Below are 19,952 nucleotides of genomic sequence, written 5' to 3' on the forward strand. Positions count from 1 at the left end.
CAAACATAGTACACGTAGGATCTGGTACTTTATAGTTTCAGGCACCAGTGGGGGTTTTGAACTTGTCCCCTGAGAATGAGGTTGGGCAGGAGGGTGTACTATAGTCTAGCAAGGGTCAAGACTCAGAAGCAGAGTAGAAAAAAACTATGCCAGTCAGGGAAAGATAACCAAAACATACTATAATGTTATTTTTCCATGTCTTCATTTGAAGCCTACTATAATTAATCTTTGCCTGCCTATTTATTCCCTAATTCATATCTGTTTGAAAATAAAAATATACATATATACTTCTGGACTTAAAATGATCCCTACTACATAGGATAAAAAAAACTGCATATTGTCAGCATTTGGAACTTGGTACTGTGAAATCCTTAAGTTAGAATTTAAAATGCCTGCTGAGCACCTTGTCTACTATTTTTGAGAAAATATTTATGGCCAAGAAAATGACAGTTCCTTTTGGAAAAATATTGCTAAAGCATTTAAAAATTTTAATATTACTAAATTTAAACTTTCCCCCATTACTATTCAGTATTCCCACAAGAGTAAAATGCCATCTTTGGGGCAAATACTGTTCTTATTCCATATCAATGGTTTCTCCTGTTAAACAATAAGCCATTTATTTTTGTGAATTTCTTGGGTCACCCATGGTTCAAGTGGAAGCAAAGCTCTTTATGATGACTTCCAAGTTATGAATCATAAAGCTCATCACAATCTCCCCCTTGTTGGGCCCCACTGTCTGCAGACTGCATGGCCTGACTTTGTTCTCACATGAAATCACCATGAGTGACTTCTAAAAGTCCTCGGGATGGCAAGCTGAATTTCCTTTTTTCCCCTGCTCTGCTACTTGAGGAAGCTTTCTGGACTTTCTGGAACCCACTAAGCCTTATCCTTAGGATAGATATCCTATAAGGAAGTGGTTAATATACATGGTCAGGCCTATAGGCTGTTGTTCTATCTCACCAGCTAGACTGGGTATTATTTTTGAGGATGAAGACCTTTTTCTTTACTTAGCATTTTGCCCAAGACCTAACACCACTAAGTACACAAGGAATGTTTAGCCAACAATCAACTGATTGGATTCTAAGTTTTAGAGTGAATGGCAGCAATAGGCCACAGATTATCATCATTGTCAGAAATTTCACCTAAGAATGAGATTGTTTGCAGATCAAATAACTTGTTCTAACATGACCTGAATTGGCCTGTTAAAGTAACAGATAACATTTAAGAAAAGCTCTTCCCTACAAGTTTTGTTTTTCTAGCTTGCTTTGTCAATGCATTCCATAAGAGGTGAACTCCTCATTCCTCTTGCTCAAAGACATACTTAGAAAAAGGTCTTAAAGAGATCTGTCAGAGATGAAATTGGCTGGGCCCTCTTTAGGAACCGAGAGGGAAAAAAAATTGGTGTCAGACAACAGAGTATATTTTTATGCAAACAGCCATAGAATACAAAAAACATGATTTCATTTCACATGCTGAACCTCAGCTACTGCTACATAGAATTCGGAAGGCCACAAGCACAGCTCTCCAAATAAAAACTAGGCAGAGCCACAGTAAGGAGGCAGAGTAGGCAGTTGCCCAGTGTGATTGCACCAGCACTGGGAAAGAACCTTCCAAACGCTGCTTCTATGTCTTCTTTATTTAAGTCCTAAAATGCCATCACCAAAGTCTCATGGCTTTATTTCAAATATATGTCCCTGTGATACAATCAGCCTCAAAGAAACTAACACTTGGGTCATTGACATGTCTGTGAAAAAAAAAAAAAGAGTGGGCACAATTTAGTCTATAGGCAAAGAGGAAGACTAAGCAACTGAAAACCCCTTGAGCAGAAATGAACATCTCACCTTGACATCTGGCCCAAAGCCTGGCCTGGTGTCACACAGTCACACTACTTAAACCAAGAGGTCAGGGTTTCCAGACTGATGAGGTAGCAGGTTCCTTCTTTCACCAACAACTCTTAGCAAATGAGGATGGTGTAGGGAGACTCATTTCCTGTACCCTGATTCCCTAAGCCTCCTGGAAATCAGTGGTAACCACAGGAAGGGTGGAGTCTGGGAATTCTATGCTGGGGAAAGAGAATATTCTACATTAACAGTACTGGGAAAGCCCTATTCTTGGGTGTTTCTACTTTTGTAATGGGCAAGGATTGAGGACTCTGCTACTCTCTCTGCAGGGATCTCCGTTCAAAAAGTTCCTCTGGTAAGTTTGGACCACAAAGAGTTATCTATTTCAATCAATTCAGAAAAGCATCTCTAACTTCTCAAAGACTCAGATGTTTCTTATGCTTCTCAGAAAACAAATGTGGCTTAAGCCAACATCTGGAATAGAGAAAAATATAGCAACCACACACACAAAAAAAGATAATTAAATTAATAAGGAATGCTTTTCAGACATAACATCACATAGGCCAAAAAATGTTTTCAGAACAAAGTTATAGAAGTTATTTAGAAGCTAAATTTAGGTGAATTAATTCCTGGAGGGCACCATTTAGGAGCAGATCACCATAACCTTGCAGGCCACGTTAAAAACTGCACCCCTTTCTTTGGGAAACTGAAGATCCATTTAAAAATCTGCAAATATGCATCAAATATGCTTTCATTAAAGGAAGATTCTAACATGTAATTCACTGCCCATTTAGAATCTACTAAATTCCGAGTGGTTCCACTGTTTTGAAATAAAACATCCCAAATAGATGCCTTTGATAGTCATCTAACCCAAATACAGACACACTGCAGAAACCCTTCAGAAAATATTCTCAACGTATGATCAGTTTTCCTCAAACACTATGGACAGCTCAGCATTAGGAAAATTTTTATGTCCTTGATGGAGAAGGCTGACTTTCACAGAACTCTTTTTTATATTAAAAGCTGAAATCTCCAACTATTTTATCGAGAAGGAAAAAAAAAAGAAAGAAAGAAATTGTATGCCTTCTGCCCTCAAGTATGTAAAGACAATCAAGTATGTAAAGACAATCACCACGTTGCCTCTAAGTCTTCTCCATTCTAATGATTTCCAGATGTTTAGCTTCCTCCTTATGTTGGTCACCTCCCCTGGATAAATATTAGTTTATCAATGACCCTTCTAAAATGGGGATCCCAGAGCAGAATAATAAACAGAATAATGTGGGGTTTAGTTTAAGCAACAGAGTTCAGGGGGATTATTGCCTCTGCTATCAAAAAGTGGCAATTGTCACACTACAATTGTCACAGGTCACAAGGAAATCCCATTCCACAAGACTTTTTTGTTGTTTACTTTTCATAAAAACTTCCATGAAGCCAGATATCCCTCATTTTGCATGTGTATGAAAAAATCAGAATATAATACATATGTATTATATTCTGAAAAAATCAGAATATAATACATATCTCTATTAAATGTTATCTTGATAGTCTCAGCCCCTCAATCTAAAGCTATTTTGAATATTACTTTTCAATTATGGACTATATCAGACATATAAACAATCAAACAAAAACAACACATCTCAAATTAAATGGAAACTAGAGTATATGGCTTTCAACTGAACCCTTCCCCTCCAGCCACACAGAAGTAATAGCCACACAGAGGTAATGGCCACAAGGCTGAAATTGTGTTTGTCATGCCTATGCTTGAAAACTATTTTGATTTTCTATTCCCTTGCCTGTAATGTTTACTTCACACACAAATTTGATAAACATGCAATCTAGTCTGTTTTCATTTAAGTAAATCAAATATTAAATAAAGCTGCACTATCTATATCCACCATCCTAGTAATCCCATTAACAATGAGGTGACTCAGGCATGACTTACTCTTTGGGAATCCTTACTAGTTCTCAGCAAGTGATACATTTAATGATCCAGTCTGATATCAACACAACTGGTTTGGTCATTAATAAAATATTTTCCTTTCTATTGAAAAATCCTTCTGTAGGCCCCAGGCATAACATTCCCATCCTACACTTTCCTCAAATTACTGACATGATTCTGGGTGCACTTGCACATCATTTATCTGGGTACAGGTATGTGGTCTCACTCATAGGCCACAATGTCTCGTTTCTAGCCTCAGGAGTTTCTAGTTTATTAGCAGAGACATGCCAAAGCAGGATGAAAAAGTCTGTTCTCAGATTTTGAATGTTACCAACACAAAGAAACATAAGGTGGTGGATACGCCACTTACCCTGATCTGATTATTAACTCTGTATACATGTATACATGTATTGAAAGGATACATTGTTGCCCTACGTAAATTACATATACACATTTATCAACTGAATATTGAAGAAATATATTTAAGGAAGTGCCCTCTCTCTCCATTATACTACCAACTCCTTCCTCTCTCTAAAATTTTTCTTAATAAGCAAACTTAGGAGCACTATTTCATAAGCAGAATTATTTATTCCCATCACACTGATCTATAGCCTGAAGCACACAGGGCTCTCCTGCATGAGTCTTCCATTCAAGCTGCATTAATCTGAGAGGATTTTCCCACCTGTTTTGGCTTACTTATAATTCTATGATTTTAAACAGAAAAAATACCCCTCTCCTACTCTTATCAATCCAGGCTTCTCTCATATGGCTCTAAAACATGCAGCAGGGGACAGAAAGATGGGCTTCCACAGGAGTCCCTAAAAAGCAATCAGGGGAGAGAAGTTTACAGTCCAGGAAGGTCTGAGATCACAGGCTCATGAGGCCAGAGCAGACCTAGGTAACAACAAGGCCAATATCTTAATTTGACAGAAAAGGAAACAGGGTCAAAGAGGGGAAGTCACAATATAAACAAAATGTCAGAGCTTATATTAGAACATAATACTCCTCAAAAGCTAGGTAAAATATGAAACTTATCAGGGCCTCTTTTCTACATAACTAGTAACCAGTGGGATACAAAATGTGGCTCTAATATAGTAGGACTAGGAATCCCTTGTGTACTTCAGAGATACACAACTGCTCAGACAAAAAGTCACAATTTCAAAATTTGATTCATTTTTACGTGACTCTGTCTAGCTCTGCATCCAAACCTGAACAAATTATAGAAAAGTACCACAACCCACAAAAAAACACAGAAACCCCACAACTATTTCTGTGTGCAAAGAGATTAAGATTTACTTGGGGAGACTGAGCATGATAGCACATTACAGTTGTGATGAATGGCAAGAAAAGAGGTTTAATGACAAAGGCTATAGAGGAGGGGAGGTGATCCGGAGCTGAGATGGACAGAAAATGAGGACTTTGCTGACTTCCAGCTCAGCAGTGCTGTAGCCACACTGCTTCTTTATTTCTCTATAAAAAAAAAATCTTGTCCTTAATTTATCTACAAGTATGCTGGGAATATGGCCGATAGAAATGTGATGTGCAATCTTGAAGGAGAGTTTCCAGTGTTACAATCGCAAATAGAAGGAGAAGTCAGCTACTGCCTCCTGCAAAAGCCCCAACACACTACCGTGGAAAATGAGCTGTTTCACTTCATAGCCTGGGTAAGGACTAAAGTGGTAATACCTGAATTATATAACTTTCAAAGAAAACAAAACAAGAGTCAATATTACTTCCCAATGACACAATCTTAAAAAAATCAACTATTTTTTTTTTTTTGGGGGGGAGGGTTGTAATCTTGCAGAGGATTTTTTTTAACCATACGATTCATTTTTATTTTTTTTTAGTCATACATGACAGCAGAATGTAATTTGACATATAATAGATACATGGAATGTACATACATCAATCATAATTTCTATTCTATTCTGCTGCCCTTCCTATCCCCACTACACCTCCCCTCCTCTCCCATCCTTTCTCTCAATTTTTATATTCCCACCTTCCTCTCTTATAAGAGAGGAAGTTTCCATGAAATATTTTAAAAATACATAAAACATGTATTTTTCCATTCTTTGTCAGCTAGATTTTCATATTTCATCTAAACAAGTTTCTACTACATAGGTCCCTATAGGTAATTCCTATACCATGTGTTTAAGACTGTATTGCTATTTGTACTTTAGTGTTTGTCAGAAAAAGAGTAGATTTCACTGAAAACTTCTTTAAGAGAACAATGACTAAAATGGATTGGGAAAAAGAGGTGCTGAAAGTCATTTGTAATGAAAATAAGCCCAAAGGTGTAGTGCTGAGGGTGGGAGGGAAGACCTTTTAAAAGCAACCACAAAAGCAAATGAAAGGCAATGACAGAGTTTCTCCACAGATATTAATCAGATGCTCCAATTTCAGTTTTCAGCAACAGAGCCACTTTCCCAACTGCCCCAGCTCCCTCAAACAGATCACCAGGCTGTTGCAGAGAATAAAGAGCTTTGTCCAAGTGTCACAACTAGTAAATGGCAGAACCTGGACAGAACCCAGTCTTTTGAGTCCTGGGTCTTTGCTCTGTTCAAGACTCCAGGATCCTAGGTTTGGGGCATATGTGGTTTCTTACAGTTCTTCAAGGGAAACTTGAAACTTGCCTGTGAAAAGGAATTCAAAGATGCATGTCAGGAGACATTTTAGTCTCTGAAAAGACTTCTAGTGTCTAGAAAGCCCCAGACAGTGGGCACTAGTGAGCGTGTCACAAAGCCAGACACATTTCCTTTGAAAACATGAATTACTATGCTCTGTGGTATTTCAACTGAAGGGTGAATAGTCCTAAATCGGAGTTATCATATTAATATATTAAAGGACTGCGGACCTGGATCCAGCAAAACATCAGGCACATAAAATACACTGGATTAAAGAAAATTTGTAAACAAGATGTTGGGATTAATATTATTATTTCTGTCCTAAGATGTTGCAACAATTATAACTGTGTGCACGCAAGCACATACACGCAACTAGAAAATCCAAACCAGAGATTTCTAAGATTTCAGTCAACAACAACAAAAACCTTAAGCTTGGATATATTCTTAAATGTGGAACAAAGGACTAAAAATACAAATGGTACTTAGCAATGCAGAGAGGATAGAAATAGCAGGTAAGCATACATAAATCAAGGGAAATAAAAGCTGTTGTTAGGCTTTTAATCGTCTTTGCATTGTAGGATTCACTTTAGTATGGTCAAAGCAACTATGCAACTCCCACTACCTGAAAATTTTCTCTTTAGCTAGATTCAGAGTATTCTTGGGTCTAATGAGAGCTCTTCTAAGAACTTATGTTCCCATTAAGGATGCTATCAAGATAAAACACCACCTATTTCCCATGTGTACATCCATATTTTCAACAGCTACCCCAAATCAAAACTGCTCAGTCTTCATCAGAACCACAAACATTGCTTTGGAATAATAGGATTCATAATCAATCTTTTACATTCTTAATGAGTAAAGTTCTCTGAGGTCATTAAATCAAATGTGTGCAGTTTTATCAAATTTGCTATTTTTTAAAGATCCACTTATAGTTCATCCCCCCAGTGAACATTTTGGGGTAGCATAGGTTGTTGCTATAGCAAATTGATGCTACTCAGAACTGGATATTCTACTTTTAATCTAGGCTCCTTCCATTTACCACAGTAGATGGTCAAGGGACAAGAGTGTATTTGGCCATGGACCACCATCCCACAGATGTGTGTCTGATTACATATGGCTGATAAACCCAATCAACTAACCTTTAGTACTGGAAAAGCAAAATGATGCGCAATCCCACCAATGGATACACCCTGAAAACAACATGTATTCAGATGCAGTGACTGGAGACATAGTCTTCAGTCTCTCTTCACTGCATAACATTCAAGCCTCACAGGCACATTCAATGTGGCTTAAGTGCATGGCAACTCAAAAGGGAGCTGGTTATTTTGGTGTAATAGAAAGAGTACATATAATACTCCTGACAAAGCCCTGCACTCTTGGGTTCAAATTTCAACTCTGCAACTGGCTCACTCTCTGAACCTCAATTTCCTCAATGGGAAAAATAGGAGTAAAAACTCCTCCTCTAGAAGTCATGGTAAACAAAAAAAAAAAAAAAAGCAGGCTTTTTTCTAATGACCTCTCTGCTCAGAATACATCTTTGCTTATTCTACACTCCTGAGTCAAAATCTACTTTTATAAAACTCCTTAAATAGCCTAACAAAGTACATCCAAGTATGACCCTACTCCTGTCTAGTTTATTAAATGTCTCTGTGTACATGACTCTGATGATGTTTAATATCCCAAATGTAATCCCGCTACTCAAAGTGTGGTCCTTAGACCAGCAGGATCATATTACCCGGAAGTCTGTTTGAAAGGCAGATTTTCAGGCCCATCCCAGAATCTACTGAATCAGAATTCATGAGATTCCCAAGTGGTATCTTTATAAATGACACACGTACCCTCAATGAATCCCAGCCTACTGACCAACTAATGAATCCACTGCAGAGCTTCTCCTCTGGTGGTGCACTATAAATCTGTATTCAGGCAGAAAGCAACTATTGACTACAACATTTTCATCAGGACAATATGATTAAAAACTTCTTACTTTGTGTCTTTTTAGTTTTTGTTTTTTTAAAAAACACACTAAGTACAGTAGCTCCAAAGTAGTATTTAAATTTTCTATATTAATGCAATTTTGTTGTATATAATATTTGCTTTTAAGATAATAAGTAGTATGTGCATTCTGATTATATGTAAACAAATAAGTTTAGAAAGATATTTTTAATGCAGTAATTTGTGGCTTCCAGGATCCAACACATCATAGTCTGATAGAAAAAAGAAAAAAAAAAGAAAAAAAAAAACTCCTGCAAACAATGTTTTCAACACAGACTGATGACCAAGTTCCATGGCATATTTTTTAAGAGAGAATGAGAGAGGGGGAGAGGGAGAGAGAGAGAGAGAGAGAGAGAGAGAGAGAATTTTTAATATTTATTTTTTAGTTCTCGGCGGACACAACATCTTTGTTGGTATGTGGTGCTGAGGATCGAACCCGGGCCGCACGCATGCCAGGCAAGCACGCTACCGCTTGAGCCACATCTCCAGCCCTCCATGGCATATTTTTGTTTGTAATGTACACTGGGATTCTCTGCGTTTCCCCCTTACATTAACTTTCTAAAACTATATCTTGGGTTTTTTCCCCCAGATAGTCATAAAAGGGAACCTGAAAGTAAAACTGACCACCCAAATTCCTAAAATGAATCACCAAATGCTGAATGAAGGAGACTGGTAACTTTGTGTATCAGGAAACAAAACCAGCTTGAGTGAGTCATCTCTGTGATCAAAGATAACAGAGCCACAGCCAGGACTTGTTGCAAGCAAATGGCCACAGCAATCACATGTCAGAATCTCATGTTTAATGGTTTCTCACAATAAACTGCATAAGTCGGCTCTGTGAAACCAGAAGTAGAACCCAGAGCACCACATAAATAATAAACACACTCTCTTGAGTTTGGTATTCTTATCCTTCTGCTCCAAGTCCATTTCAATTTTCAGTGGATACAATAAAATGAAGTTGTCGTTTTGTCAAGAAGTAAGCAGAAAGGTAAAAGTTAGCCAGTACTATAGGCTTCCAGAGTGTTTCTCAAGAAAATGTGAATACTTTTTGAAGGCCTGCTTATTGTGGTGTTTAATCCAAAATGAAAACTGGGGCCACGGGCTCCCGAAGCAGGAAAGCCTGTTTCTGAATTCCATGCATATTCTATGTTCATGTTTCATTTTTTAGGCACTCCAAGCTTGAAGGAGATGAGTGGGAACTTGTACTACATGGCATTGCCATCAACAAGCCACCCCTGCATGCCCTAGCACATTCCTCCAAGTGAAGAACCAGGTGTCCTGATGTCCTCTTGAACTGCTCAACAAGGGCTATATGCCAGGAGCAAGTCTGCACCATGCTGGGTGAGCTCAACACAGGGATAATGCAAATACCCAGGCTATGTTTTTCAAAAGAGTACCTTGTATCAGTACCACACACCCATTAGCAGGCAGGTCTCCAAGGAAAACACTACTTACACAGTGGGTGCACCCATGAGAGAAGAACCTTCCACTAAATCACTGGAGGGTAGTCTGGGACAGGGGCAATAAGCCTCCTGCTCCTGTCTATACAAGATCCCTCCCAAGGAAAAACAAAACTAATTAATTAACATCTCTTATTATATAATAATTTCTGAAATAAAAACAAACTAAAATATCCTCACAAAATTCCCATGACCACCCCCAGTATTTTCACTTAGGATGATACTACCTCATAATGAAGGGAACAAAAGGTACCATGCTGAGAGCAGAAGAGGTGCCATCCATCAGGGAGGGATACAGTCTCTCCAGCACCAAAAGTAACAGGAACATGCTTGGGTGATGGTCCAATTGCCCCAGATCACTGAAAAAAAAAGTGGATGTACACAAAACATCTGAACTTTAATAATTGAGGCACTATCTTCAAACCCTTTCTCATTAAGTAATTAATTAATTCTGTATATGATGTGAGACTCTTTTGAGTTTTCCTTTTTTTTCACTTTTTTCTCCATTCATTTCATATCTTCCTAGTATTCATCAAAAGGGAAAAAACTCTAGGAAAAATCAGGGATTGGGCTCTTGCACATGATTTTCTTCTCAAAGTCAGTCATTTGCTTAAGCAGAGTCTACTACTCTTAGTATGAAATGTGAAACTTTTGGTATCCAAATGTATTTAAGGCATGAACATACTAGGGCCAAAGTCTGTCTGCACAAAATACTAATATGAGGAAATGTATCATAAACAGAAGAAAAACTCATTGATATAATTTTATTTTCCTATTACAGACTATCCACATATATTCACACAATATGCAAATACCCCTGGCAGAATATAATGGCACATGTTCTAATGTCCATACTAAAAATCCCACTACCAGTGATAGGGTGTGGTTGAAAGGGCAACGATGAACTTCTCTAACTGCCCTGATGAGACTGGAAGCCCTCTTTTTTGGGGGATTCTGGGGGGTGGTACTAGGGGTTGAACTCAGGGGCACTGGACCACTGAGCCACATCCCCAGCCCTGTTTTGTATTTTATTTAAAGGCAGGGTCTCACTGAGTTACTTAGCACCTCACTTTTGCTGAGGGTGGCTTTGAACTCGAAATCCTCCTGCCTCAGCCTCCTGAGCTGCTGGGATTATAGGCCTGTACCACCGCACCTGGCAGAAAATAACTCTTAACAGAAGAAATCATCATGGGCTTCTGAAAAACTTTTTACCTGTCCACTGTACTGGCTACAGCTTCCAGCTGTTTGAGAAGGAAGGGATAGAGTTCTGGGAAACGAGAGAAAAACTCTCTGCCTGTCATTCTGTGGAGAAAGAAAAAAGATCAATTACTATCATGTGTTTCCCCTGATCCATTCCCCTCACATACACTTTAAAGAACAGTGACAAAAGTCATTTGTTAGGATACTTAATGCAAGTTAAAAACAAAACCTATAGCAACTTAAATTTAACAGAAATGATACATATAATTTTGACTTTGGAGATGTTTGGATTTGTGGACTTTTAACTCCAAATTTAAGATTACATTTATTTATTTATTTATTTATTTTGAGAGAGAGAGAGAGGGAGAGAGAGAGAGAGAGAGAGAGAGAGAGAGAGAGAGAGAGAGAGAGAGAATTTTTTAACATTTATTTTTCAGTTATCGGCAGACACAACATCTTTGTTTGTATGTGGTGTTGAGGATCGAACCTGGGCCGCAAACATGCCAGGTGAGCGCGCTACACTTGAGCCACATCCCCAGCCCAGATTACATATATTTATGAAAATTTGATACTAAGTCTGTCAGGAAGAAATACTTAACATGTGAAAATGCCAAGTCTGAGCAATTTATTTGGACTATGTGTACAGTCAAAAATCTGATTGATGCTGACTCAGCTTTGGTGATAAGGGTACGTTCTAGAACAAGGTTTCCCAACCTTGGTACTAATCATTTTGGACCAAATAACCCTATGTTTTGGTGGGCAGTGCGGAGCAACATCCTGTGCACTGCAGGCTATTTATGTCCTGTGCCCTGCAGCCTCTGTGGCCTCTACCAAATAGATGCCAATAGCATGACACTCCTCCTTCCAATCATGACAATCAAAATATTTCCAGACATTGCCAAATGTAGTCAGTGAAATAAAATGGTTCCTGACTGAATGGCAATTATCAAGAATATAAGTAACAATAAATGTTGGTGAAGATATAGAGAAAAAGGTACACTCATACATTGCTGGTGGCACTGCAAATTGGTGCAACCACTATTGGAAACAGTATGGAGATTCCTCAGAAAACTTACAGTGGAACCACCATTTGACCCAGTCATCCCACTCTTCAGCATATATCCAAAAGACTTAAAATCAGCATACCATAGTGACACAGCCATATCAATGTTTACAGAAACTCAATTCATAATAGCTAAGCTATAGAACCAGCCTAGGTATCCTTCAACAGATGAATGGATAAAGAAAATGTGTTACATATACACAATGGAATATTAGTCATAAAGAAGAGTGAAATTATGGCATTTGCTGGTATATGGATAGAAATGGATATTATCATGCTAAATGAAATAAGCCAATTCACCCAAACCAAATGTCAAATGTTCTCTCTGATATATAGATGCTGACTAACATTATTCAAGATTTTTGTCCATTTTAAAAACAGGTTGCTTCTTTCCTTTCTTATATAGTCATAATTATGCACTGCATATACTTTCTCCTAGTTTGTAGTTTGCTAACTTATTTTCTTCCTAAAATCTTTTGATAAGCAGAGGTTTTTAGATATTTGGTAAAGTCTAATACTTTACCTTCTTTTTCTCCCTTTATGTCTCATGTTTTCATGGCCTAAGAAATCTCTGCCTACTTCAAAGTAAAACATTTCTTATTTTCTTCTAGAACCTTTATGGATTTAGCTTTTATGTTGAGGTCTATGATCCATCTAAAATTAACTTTTGTGTATAGGGTGACAGAGAAGTCAGGTTCTCCCCACCCCCTGCACTGGTATATCATGTTTTTAAGGAGATGTTCCTCAAACAGGAGAGATGTGCTGTGCTCATGGCTTAAAAGATTTAATATTATAAAGATGAAATTCTCCCCAAGTTGGTTATAAAGACAATGCAATTCCAATATAAACAGTAATGGGTGTGTGTGTGTGTGTGTGTGTGTGTGTGTGTGTGTGTGTGAGAGAGAGAGAGAGAGAGAGAGAGAGAGAGAGAGAGACAGAGACAGAGACAGAGACAGAGAGACAGAGAGAGAGAGAGAAAGTGATCTAACAAAAGCAGATTCCAAAATTAATATAGACACACCAAGGGATAAGAATTAAGAAAAGCAAAGATAATTTTAAAAAACAAGGTTGGAAGACTCACCAATCAGATAGCCAGAAATATTAGAAAAGTTTAGTAATTAGGACAGTGTGGGGACAATTATTAAGCCAATAAAAAAGGATCAAGAGCACAAGGACAAACACATACATGGAAACTTGATTAACAGAAAAGCTGATACTACATATTATAGAAAAGGATGGTATGGTAATAGATTATCTAACAAAATTAAAATTGGATCCTGCCCTCTTACTATATATAAAATTAAATTCCATTGAATTGAAGACTCAAAAACAGCCATAAAGTAAAATAACAAATAATAAATAAAGTTTTTTCCCTATTTTGGAAATTTATGGCTCTGTCCTGATTATTCCTGGCCTGCTTCTTTTTTTCCAGTAAGAATATCCTGAGACAGCCTAGTTGGTACATCCTCTGCATACTCTAGCCAAAGGGTGTACAGAAGACTCAAATTTCATTCTGTTCAACCACATCTGAATTCTCCCGAAGCTGAGTTTTGTATCATAAGATAATAACCACTTTTTTGAGTACGCTGCTGATTCATTCCTTGATCTTTTGGTAGCCCTAGTGGGATAAAGTGGAGTTTTATAAAAGTTTCTTGCCCCTCTTGTACATGACTATTCCAGACAAAAAGCCTTGCTGCAGTAGAGAATGATGGGGGAAAGGTGACGCTACGAAGTGGGGCAGTTGATTCTCTGGAGGTAGAGGGAGAACAACTTGGACACCTGGGAGGGGAACATCCCTGAACCTAGAAGATACAACAGAAGGAAGAATGCCAATGTTCTGTGTCATTTGAAACTGCTTCAGGAGGAAAAAAAATCAGTTTCCAAAAAGAGGAAAAGCAGAAAACAGACATCGTGGAAGAAAACTTTTAAACAGAAGCAGCAAAAAGAAGCATCCTCTATAAAGTCAACTGTGTCACACCATATAAATTCCTTGCTGGATTTAGATTAGCAGGTACGGACACAGACTGTAATGAGAAGAAAGTGTAGGGTTCTCATACATATAACTCAGAGCACAAAACAGAAACTCTGTAGCTGGCACTTATACCTATATTATGCAATCAGGAATAATAAATATCTCTTTTAATTTTTTTTAGTTGTAATTGAACATAATACCTTTATATTATTTTATTTATTTATTTTTATGTGGTGCTAAGGATCAAACCCGAGCCTCACACATGCTAGGCGAGAGTCTTAAAGCTGAGCCACAACCCTAGACCATAAATATTTTTAATAATTAAAAAAAATAAGAAAGAAACTGCCCCTACAGTCTTCCTCACCTAGGAAAATGCTCTGCTATGTCTCTCCCAAACTGTTGTGACCACTTTAAATTCACCTGCTGGGTCTGTCATCCTCCATCTGCTCACAATTTGACTTCCTTTCCCCTTAACCTTACTGAAAAATCTATCAAAAACTGTACATAATGGCCCTGCCTCCAATGGCTGACCCTTCTATGCAAAACACCTGTCAAAAACTCCGGATGTCTTCCCCTTTTCTGAGGCCACCACTCAAGCACTGTCTGAGGGAGGTGAATGCCTCTCAGCTGGTGGTATAACAAAACAACTTAGACATACCACCTACAAGCAGTATCTCCAAATCCAAAGACTAGAATTAATTACTTGGACTCACTGATAAACTCTAAAGTTTTTTGTTATTTAGAGCTTGTTGTTAGGTAATGTTGGAAGGATCCTGCAGAGCTCCAAAAAGTCCAAATGCTATCTTTTTACAGGGGCATCATGTGTGTCCTGGGATTGTATTTCTTTTTTGAAAGCAGGCATTAACTTGCCTCACTCCTCAAAATATGCACTTAGGCGCAGTTGTAAAAGACTTTCAAATGTTTAAGGGAATGCCACCAGTTGATCATGTGCCCTCCAATGATTGTGAAGATGACTTCAAAACAAGGCCATGCTGGTTATTCACAGAAGCTTCCTAAAGATGTAAGTCACTCAATTTTTACACATACTACTATGAGAGTCCTCCAATTAAAAAACATGTTTTTTTAAAAAATTAAAAAACAACATATTTATCATCTGACTTCAACTGAAGTCTTCATTGTACCTCAACTGAGGTCACTCAGGTTTGCTTCAAATCATGAACAGGGTTCTTATGGATGAAAAACTGTCCTTGACTTCCAATTTACACGTTAAGACAAACCCTGTGCAATCACTAATACATTTTAAGCTATCTGGATTAATGCCTTGGGCTAAGTGGAAAGGTCAATATAGAAAATTCAAGAGAAAACCAAAGACTCTATTGGCTAATTAAATTTGTGCAACTGATTGGGTCTGAGATGCCGGTGGGCATGGTTGATGTTATACTGAAAGTTATACTTATCCGGCTGCTTGGATCCCTGTTGACAGTAACCTAAACTAAATGTTGTATGAGATAAAATAAATGGGCTTAGTCCCAATTTGTCAGTCAAATTAATCAAAAGAGCTGACAGCATGACGTACTCAAGGGAAAATTCTGCAAAAATCAAGATAGAATAGAAATGAGGGATGGATAAAATTGAGAGAAAATTCTCCTTACTACACATCTTGAAAAGTAAGGCAATGGCTACTTATGTTTTGGACTCTATTCAAGGATGTTTATGTAATGAATAGCCTTAGGAGACAGAATATCTCCATCTGGAGCAAAGGGCAGACATGTATACTACCCATTATAAAAGATTTTGGTTCCTTAACTCTGAGATCCACTCCTGTGGTGCAACCTACTGAGCATACAGGTATTTTCTGTCTCTCTTCATACTTCCTGTGGTTACTGGAGTTCAGGACACTAACATAAAATTGCTGACCATATGGTTACTAGAGGCTGCTACAACAGCAACTTAATATTATGAAAGATAAAATGAAGAAAATTAGTAATAAAAGCATTTTCCTACATTCCCTAAAAAACCTGCATTATATACGAACAAGTAATTGATGAAAAATAGTTTCTTTATAAAAGAATTCTGCCAGGTGCAGTGGCCCATTCCTATATTCCCAGCAACTGAGGCAGGATTTCAATTCCAAAGCCAGCCTGGACAACTTAGTGAGATTCTGAAAAGAAAAAAATGAAAAAGGTCTACAGAAGTAGGTCAGTGGTAGAGCACCCAGTACTGGGAGGGTATGGGTAGAGGGGCATCCAGCTAATACATGTTGAAAGAAAATACAATTATACAATCATCATTTTACAACACCTGATAAAAGAAAAAAAACAAACTAATGAGTCTAGGCAGAGATTACTGATGGATGCTAAAACTATTAAGTGAAAGGAATTTTGTAAAAAGATCAAAATGACACAATCTGCAATAAATCCACTGATCAACCTCAGCATTACTAAAAATGACATATGCATCTAAAGGGTTCATGAATTAAAAAACATACATACTATCTATAAAATATTTTGGGTACAGTGGTGCACATCTGTAATCTAGCTGCTCCTGAGGCTGAGAAAGAAAGATCTACACGTTCAAGGCCATCCTCAGCAATGTATTAAGACCCTGTCTCAAAATAAAAATTTTTAAAAGGCTGAGGATATAGTTTAGTGGTAGAATGCCTCTGTGTTCAAACCCCAGTACAGTGAAAAAAAGAAAAAAAAATTTTAAAGACTAAAAGCGATGTGTGGAAGTTGTTTCGGTTCCTCCTCATCCCAATAAATCAACTGTAAAAAGATATTTATAGAACAAAAGGGAAATTTTGAATATTAAGGAATTATTAACTTTGTTAGGCATGATCATAGGACAGTGGTATTTCTTCTTAAACTTCTTTATCACTCATTAATACATAATGAGTAAATTTACAGGAAAAAAATGACATGGATCTGCAATCTCCTTTATGGGAAGGTAAAAAACGGGGGAAATAAGATTGGCAAAATGTTGCTAACTGCTGAAGCCAAGTGATGAGTATGTAAGGGTCAATTATACTACTCTCTTCATTTTTGCATATGTTGAAAATTCTCATAATAAAACTGTTTTTAATTAAAAATAAAAGTCAGGTCACAATTAAGGAGATAATTTATAATAAATGTATCTAAGAGTTACATAATCAATACCCAAAATATATAAAGAACTTTAATGAATCAATAAGCAAAAGATGAACTCAATGTAAAGATGGACATACCTATCGAAATCACAACTCACAGAAGGATCTCTAAATGCACTTGCCCAATAGAAACTCTTCATATACAACTAAAAAGGTCAGTGGACATGTCGTCTCGAGGACTCAATTATTAATGTCTAAGGGAATAAGCCACTTCTTAGTTGCCTGGTATCTCTTGATTGAGAGAGAGAAAAATAAGCAATTGTACATGTGCAGATCATATGATTCTCGCACTTTGATTAAGAAAGTGTCCTGATAGGTAACTAGCTCTGTTGACCACAATACTGCCATGAAAAAGAGCTGCAGAACTACTATTGAAGATTGAAGTCATTGAAACAACTAAAACAACTAACTCAACTAAAACAGTTGAATTAAAGCTAACTGTCCCAAATAGTAAATTACTTCATTCACATACCTTATCAAATATTTACCAACTAGTTTATCTTGGAAGATATATATATATATATATAAAGAAGGTATATTACTCAAAGGTAAACATTTGGTGGATATTTTAATTATTTTAGAAGCTAAGTAGGATTTTGACAACATTTTTTCAAAAGTACACAGTTGTATCTCAGTATTCATGGTGGGTAGGTTTATTTCAGGACCCCCACAGGTCCCAAATGCATAGATGCCTTATATAAAATGGCATAGTATTTACATATAACCCATGTACATCTTTCTGTATTCTTTAATTCATTTCTAGATGATTAATAATACCTCATACAATATAAATGCTATGTAAATAGTTGTTACACTGTATTGTTTAGGGGCTAATAGGAAGAAAAACCTGAACATGTTCAGCACAGATGCATTTTTCCCCAAAATATTTTCGTTTTATCCTTGGTTGAATACATGAATGCAGAACTTGTATATACAGAGAACCGACTATATACTGTTAAAATCATTGTCACCATGCTAGATGGCATAGGACTTTCAAGAATTAACTATGCACTTATCAGTGCTTAAGGAAAACCAAAATTATTTTCTAAAGTGAATTTTAACTTCACCTGAGCACTCTGAGAACATAGGAGGTGTTCTTCAAGACTACCATTCTTAGGTTCCTCCATCCTGTAAGAAAATGTTGACCCTATTTCTGGTTCGGCTCACTTGAAAGACCAGGATTCCATTTTACTACAAACAAAAGAGCTGAGCTCTGTGTGCTTGTCAGGGAGCATCATCTCAACTCTGTATCTGCCAAAAGCTCCTAAAGACTTGGCTAAATATTTACATACTGTGCCTGAAAGATATGTAATATTAACAGTTGTATTATAAAAAGCCCCGAGAGGTAGAGGACAGGGAGATATTGTTATCTTAGGGACTTAATTCAAACCTCACTCATCTATAACTTTCAAATCCAAAAGTCTACAGCACCTTGAATACAGAGCTTAGAATGATAATCTGCTAATAACAGATTCCAAGTAACAATGGCTATATTTGTTTTTATGGCCACACTGAATGCAAAGTCACTACTTACAATAGTGCTTCTTTGTGGACATAGTTCAAAGGTTTGGGGGTGTCTATGAGTCTGCCCTTTTTTTTTGTACAAGGAATTAAAACCTGGAAAGATTACCGCCAAGGGACATTCTCATCCCCTTTTTATTTTTTATTTTGAGATAAGGTATCACTATGTTATTGAGGCTGTCTGCAAACTTGCAATCTTCCTGCCTTTTCCTCCCAGAGAAGCTGGAATTATAGGCAGTGTGACATACCTGGATACAGGTCTGTAATACAGTCTTACTTTAAAAGGCTAAGATCATGGTACCATTTTAGGTCATATACGAATCTTTCTCCTCTGAATCCTGACTGTTGTTTTTCACTTGCTACTTAATTAAAATTATCATTAGATTGTAATTTTCTCACAAAGGTAGTAAATATTTTTTAAAAGTACCTACAAGCTTCCTATTGAGCACTGTACTAGATCCTGTGGGAGATAACTAACAATATAAGATAGTTACTGCTCTTGGAGCTTAAAATCTGTTTAGAAAACAAGATATATATGTCAGGGTCAAATGAATAATGTTTATAATAAGAGTTCAGAGTTGGAAAACATATCATTGGGGGTAAAAAGGTTAGGGAAAGTTTTGTGGGAAAGAGGGAAAACAAGATGAGCCTTGAAATACTAGTAACACTGAATTAAAAACAAGATAAAACAGAGTGGGTAGGCCCAGCTGGATGTAAGACAAAAGGACTTTGTGACAAGAGAAGGTAGAAAAGGTAGACTGGCAAAAGTTTCTTAAAAATGTGAATGCCAAGCTAAGCAGCTTCACTTATGTTTTACTGGCTTTGAAAGTTTCCCTTGTAAAAAAAATTCTAGTTGACACAAGAGTTGTACAAATTTATGGGATACAATGCAATGATTCATTACATGTGTACACTATGTAATGATCAAATCAGGATGATTAGCATATCTACCCATCACTCCAAACAAGTTATTTCTTTATGATGAAACATTCAAATCCTCTCTTCTAGCTATTTCGAAATACGTATACATTATTTTAACTATAGTCATCTTACTGTGTGATCACATACCAGGACTTATTTCTCCTATCTAAATGTAAATCTGTGCCTGGCCTGAAAAGTTTATGAGCAGGACATAGAGAAACAAAGAAAATGGACAAGGCAGGGAGAGAGCGTAGAAAACTGCTGACCCAACAGTCACTCACTAAATGTTTACCTTGCTACCTCAACTATGGCT

At 37.1% G+C, this 19,952-nt stretch overlaps 1 protein-coding gene across 1 annotated transcript in view; it reads right to left on the reverse strand.

Moving 5' to 3' along the window:
• The window catches only part of LOC144373912 (tRNA (32-2'-O)-methyltransferase regulator THADA-like), a 71,273-nt gene that overhangs the window by 19,124 nt on the left and 32,197 nt on the right, over nucleotides 1-19,952 (reverse strand). The window contains exons 3-4 of the mRNA XM_078036889.1: nucleotides 11,069-11,158; nucleotides 10,084-10,215 (exon numbers count right to left, since the gene is read on the reverse strand). Of these exons, the coding sequence (XP_077893015.1) occupies nucleotides 10,084-10,215; nucleotides 11,069-11,158 (222 nt within the window). The remainder of the gene's footprint in view (nucleotides 1-10,083; nucleotides 10,216-11,068; nucleotides 11,159-19,952) is intronic.

Source organism: Ictidomys tridecemlineatus, unplaced genomic scaffold (assembly GCF_052094955.1).
Source record: "Ictidomys tridecemlineatus isolate mIctTri1 unplaced genomic scaffold, mIctTri1.hap1 Scaffold_521, whole genome shotgun sequence".
In the NCBI taxonomy this organism is placed as follows: Eukaryota; Metazoa; Chordata; class Mammalia; order Rodentia; family Sciuridae; genus Ictidomys; species Ictidomys tridecemlineatus.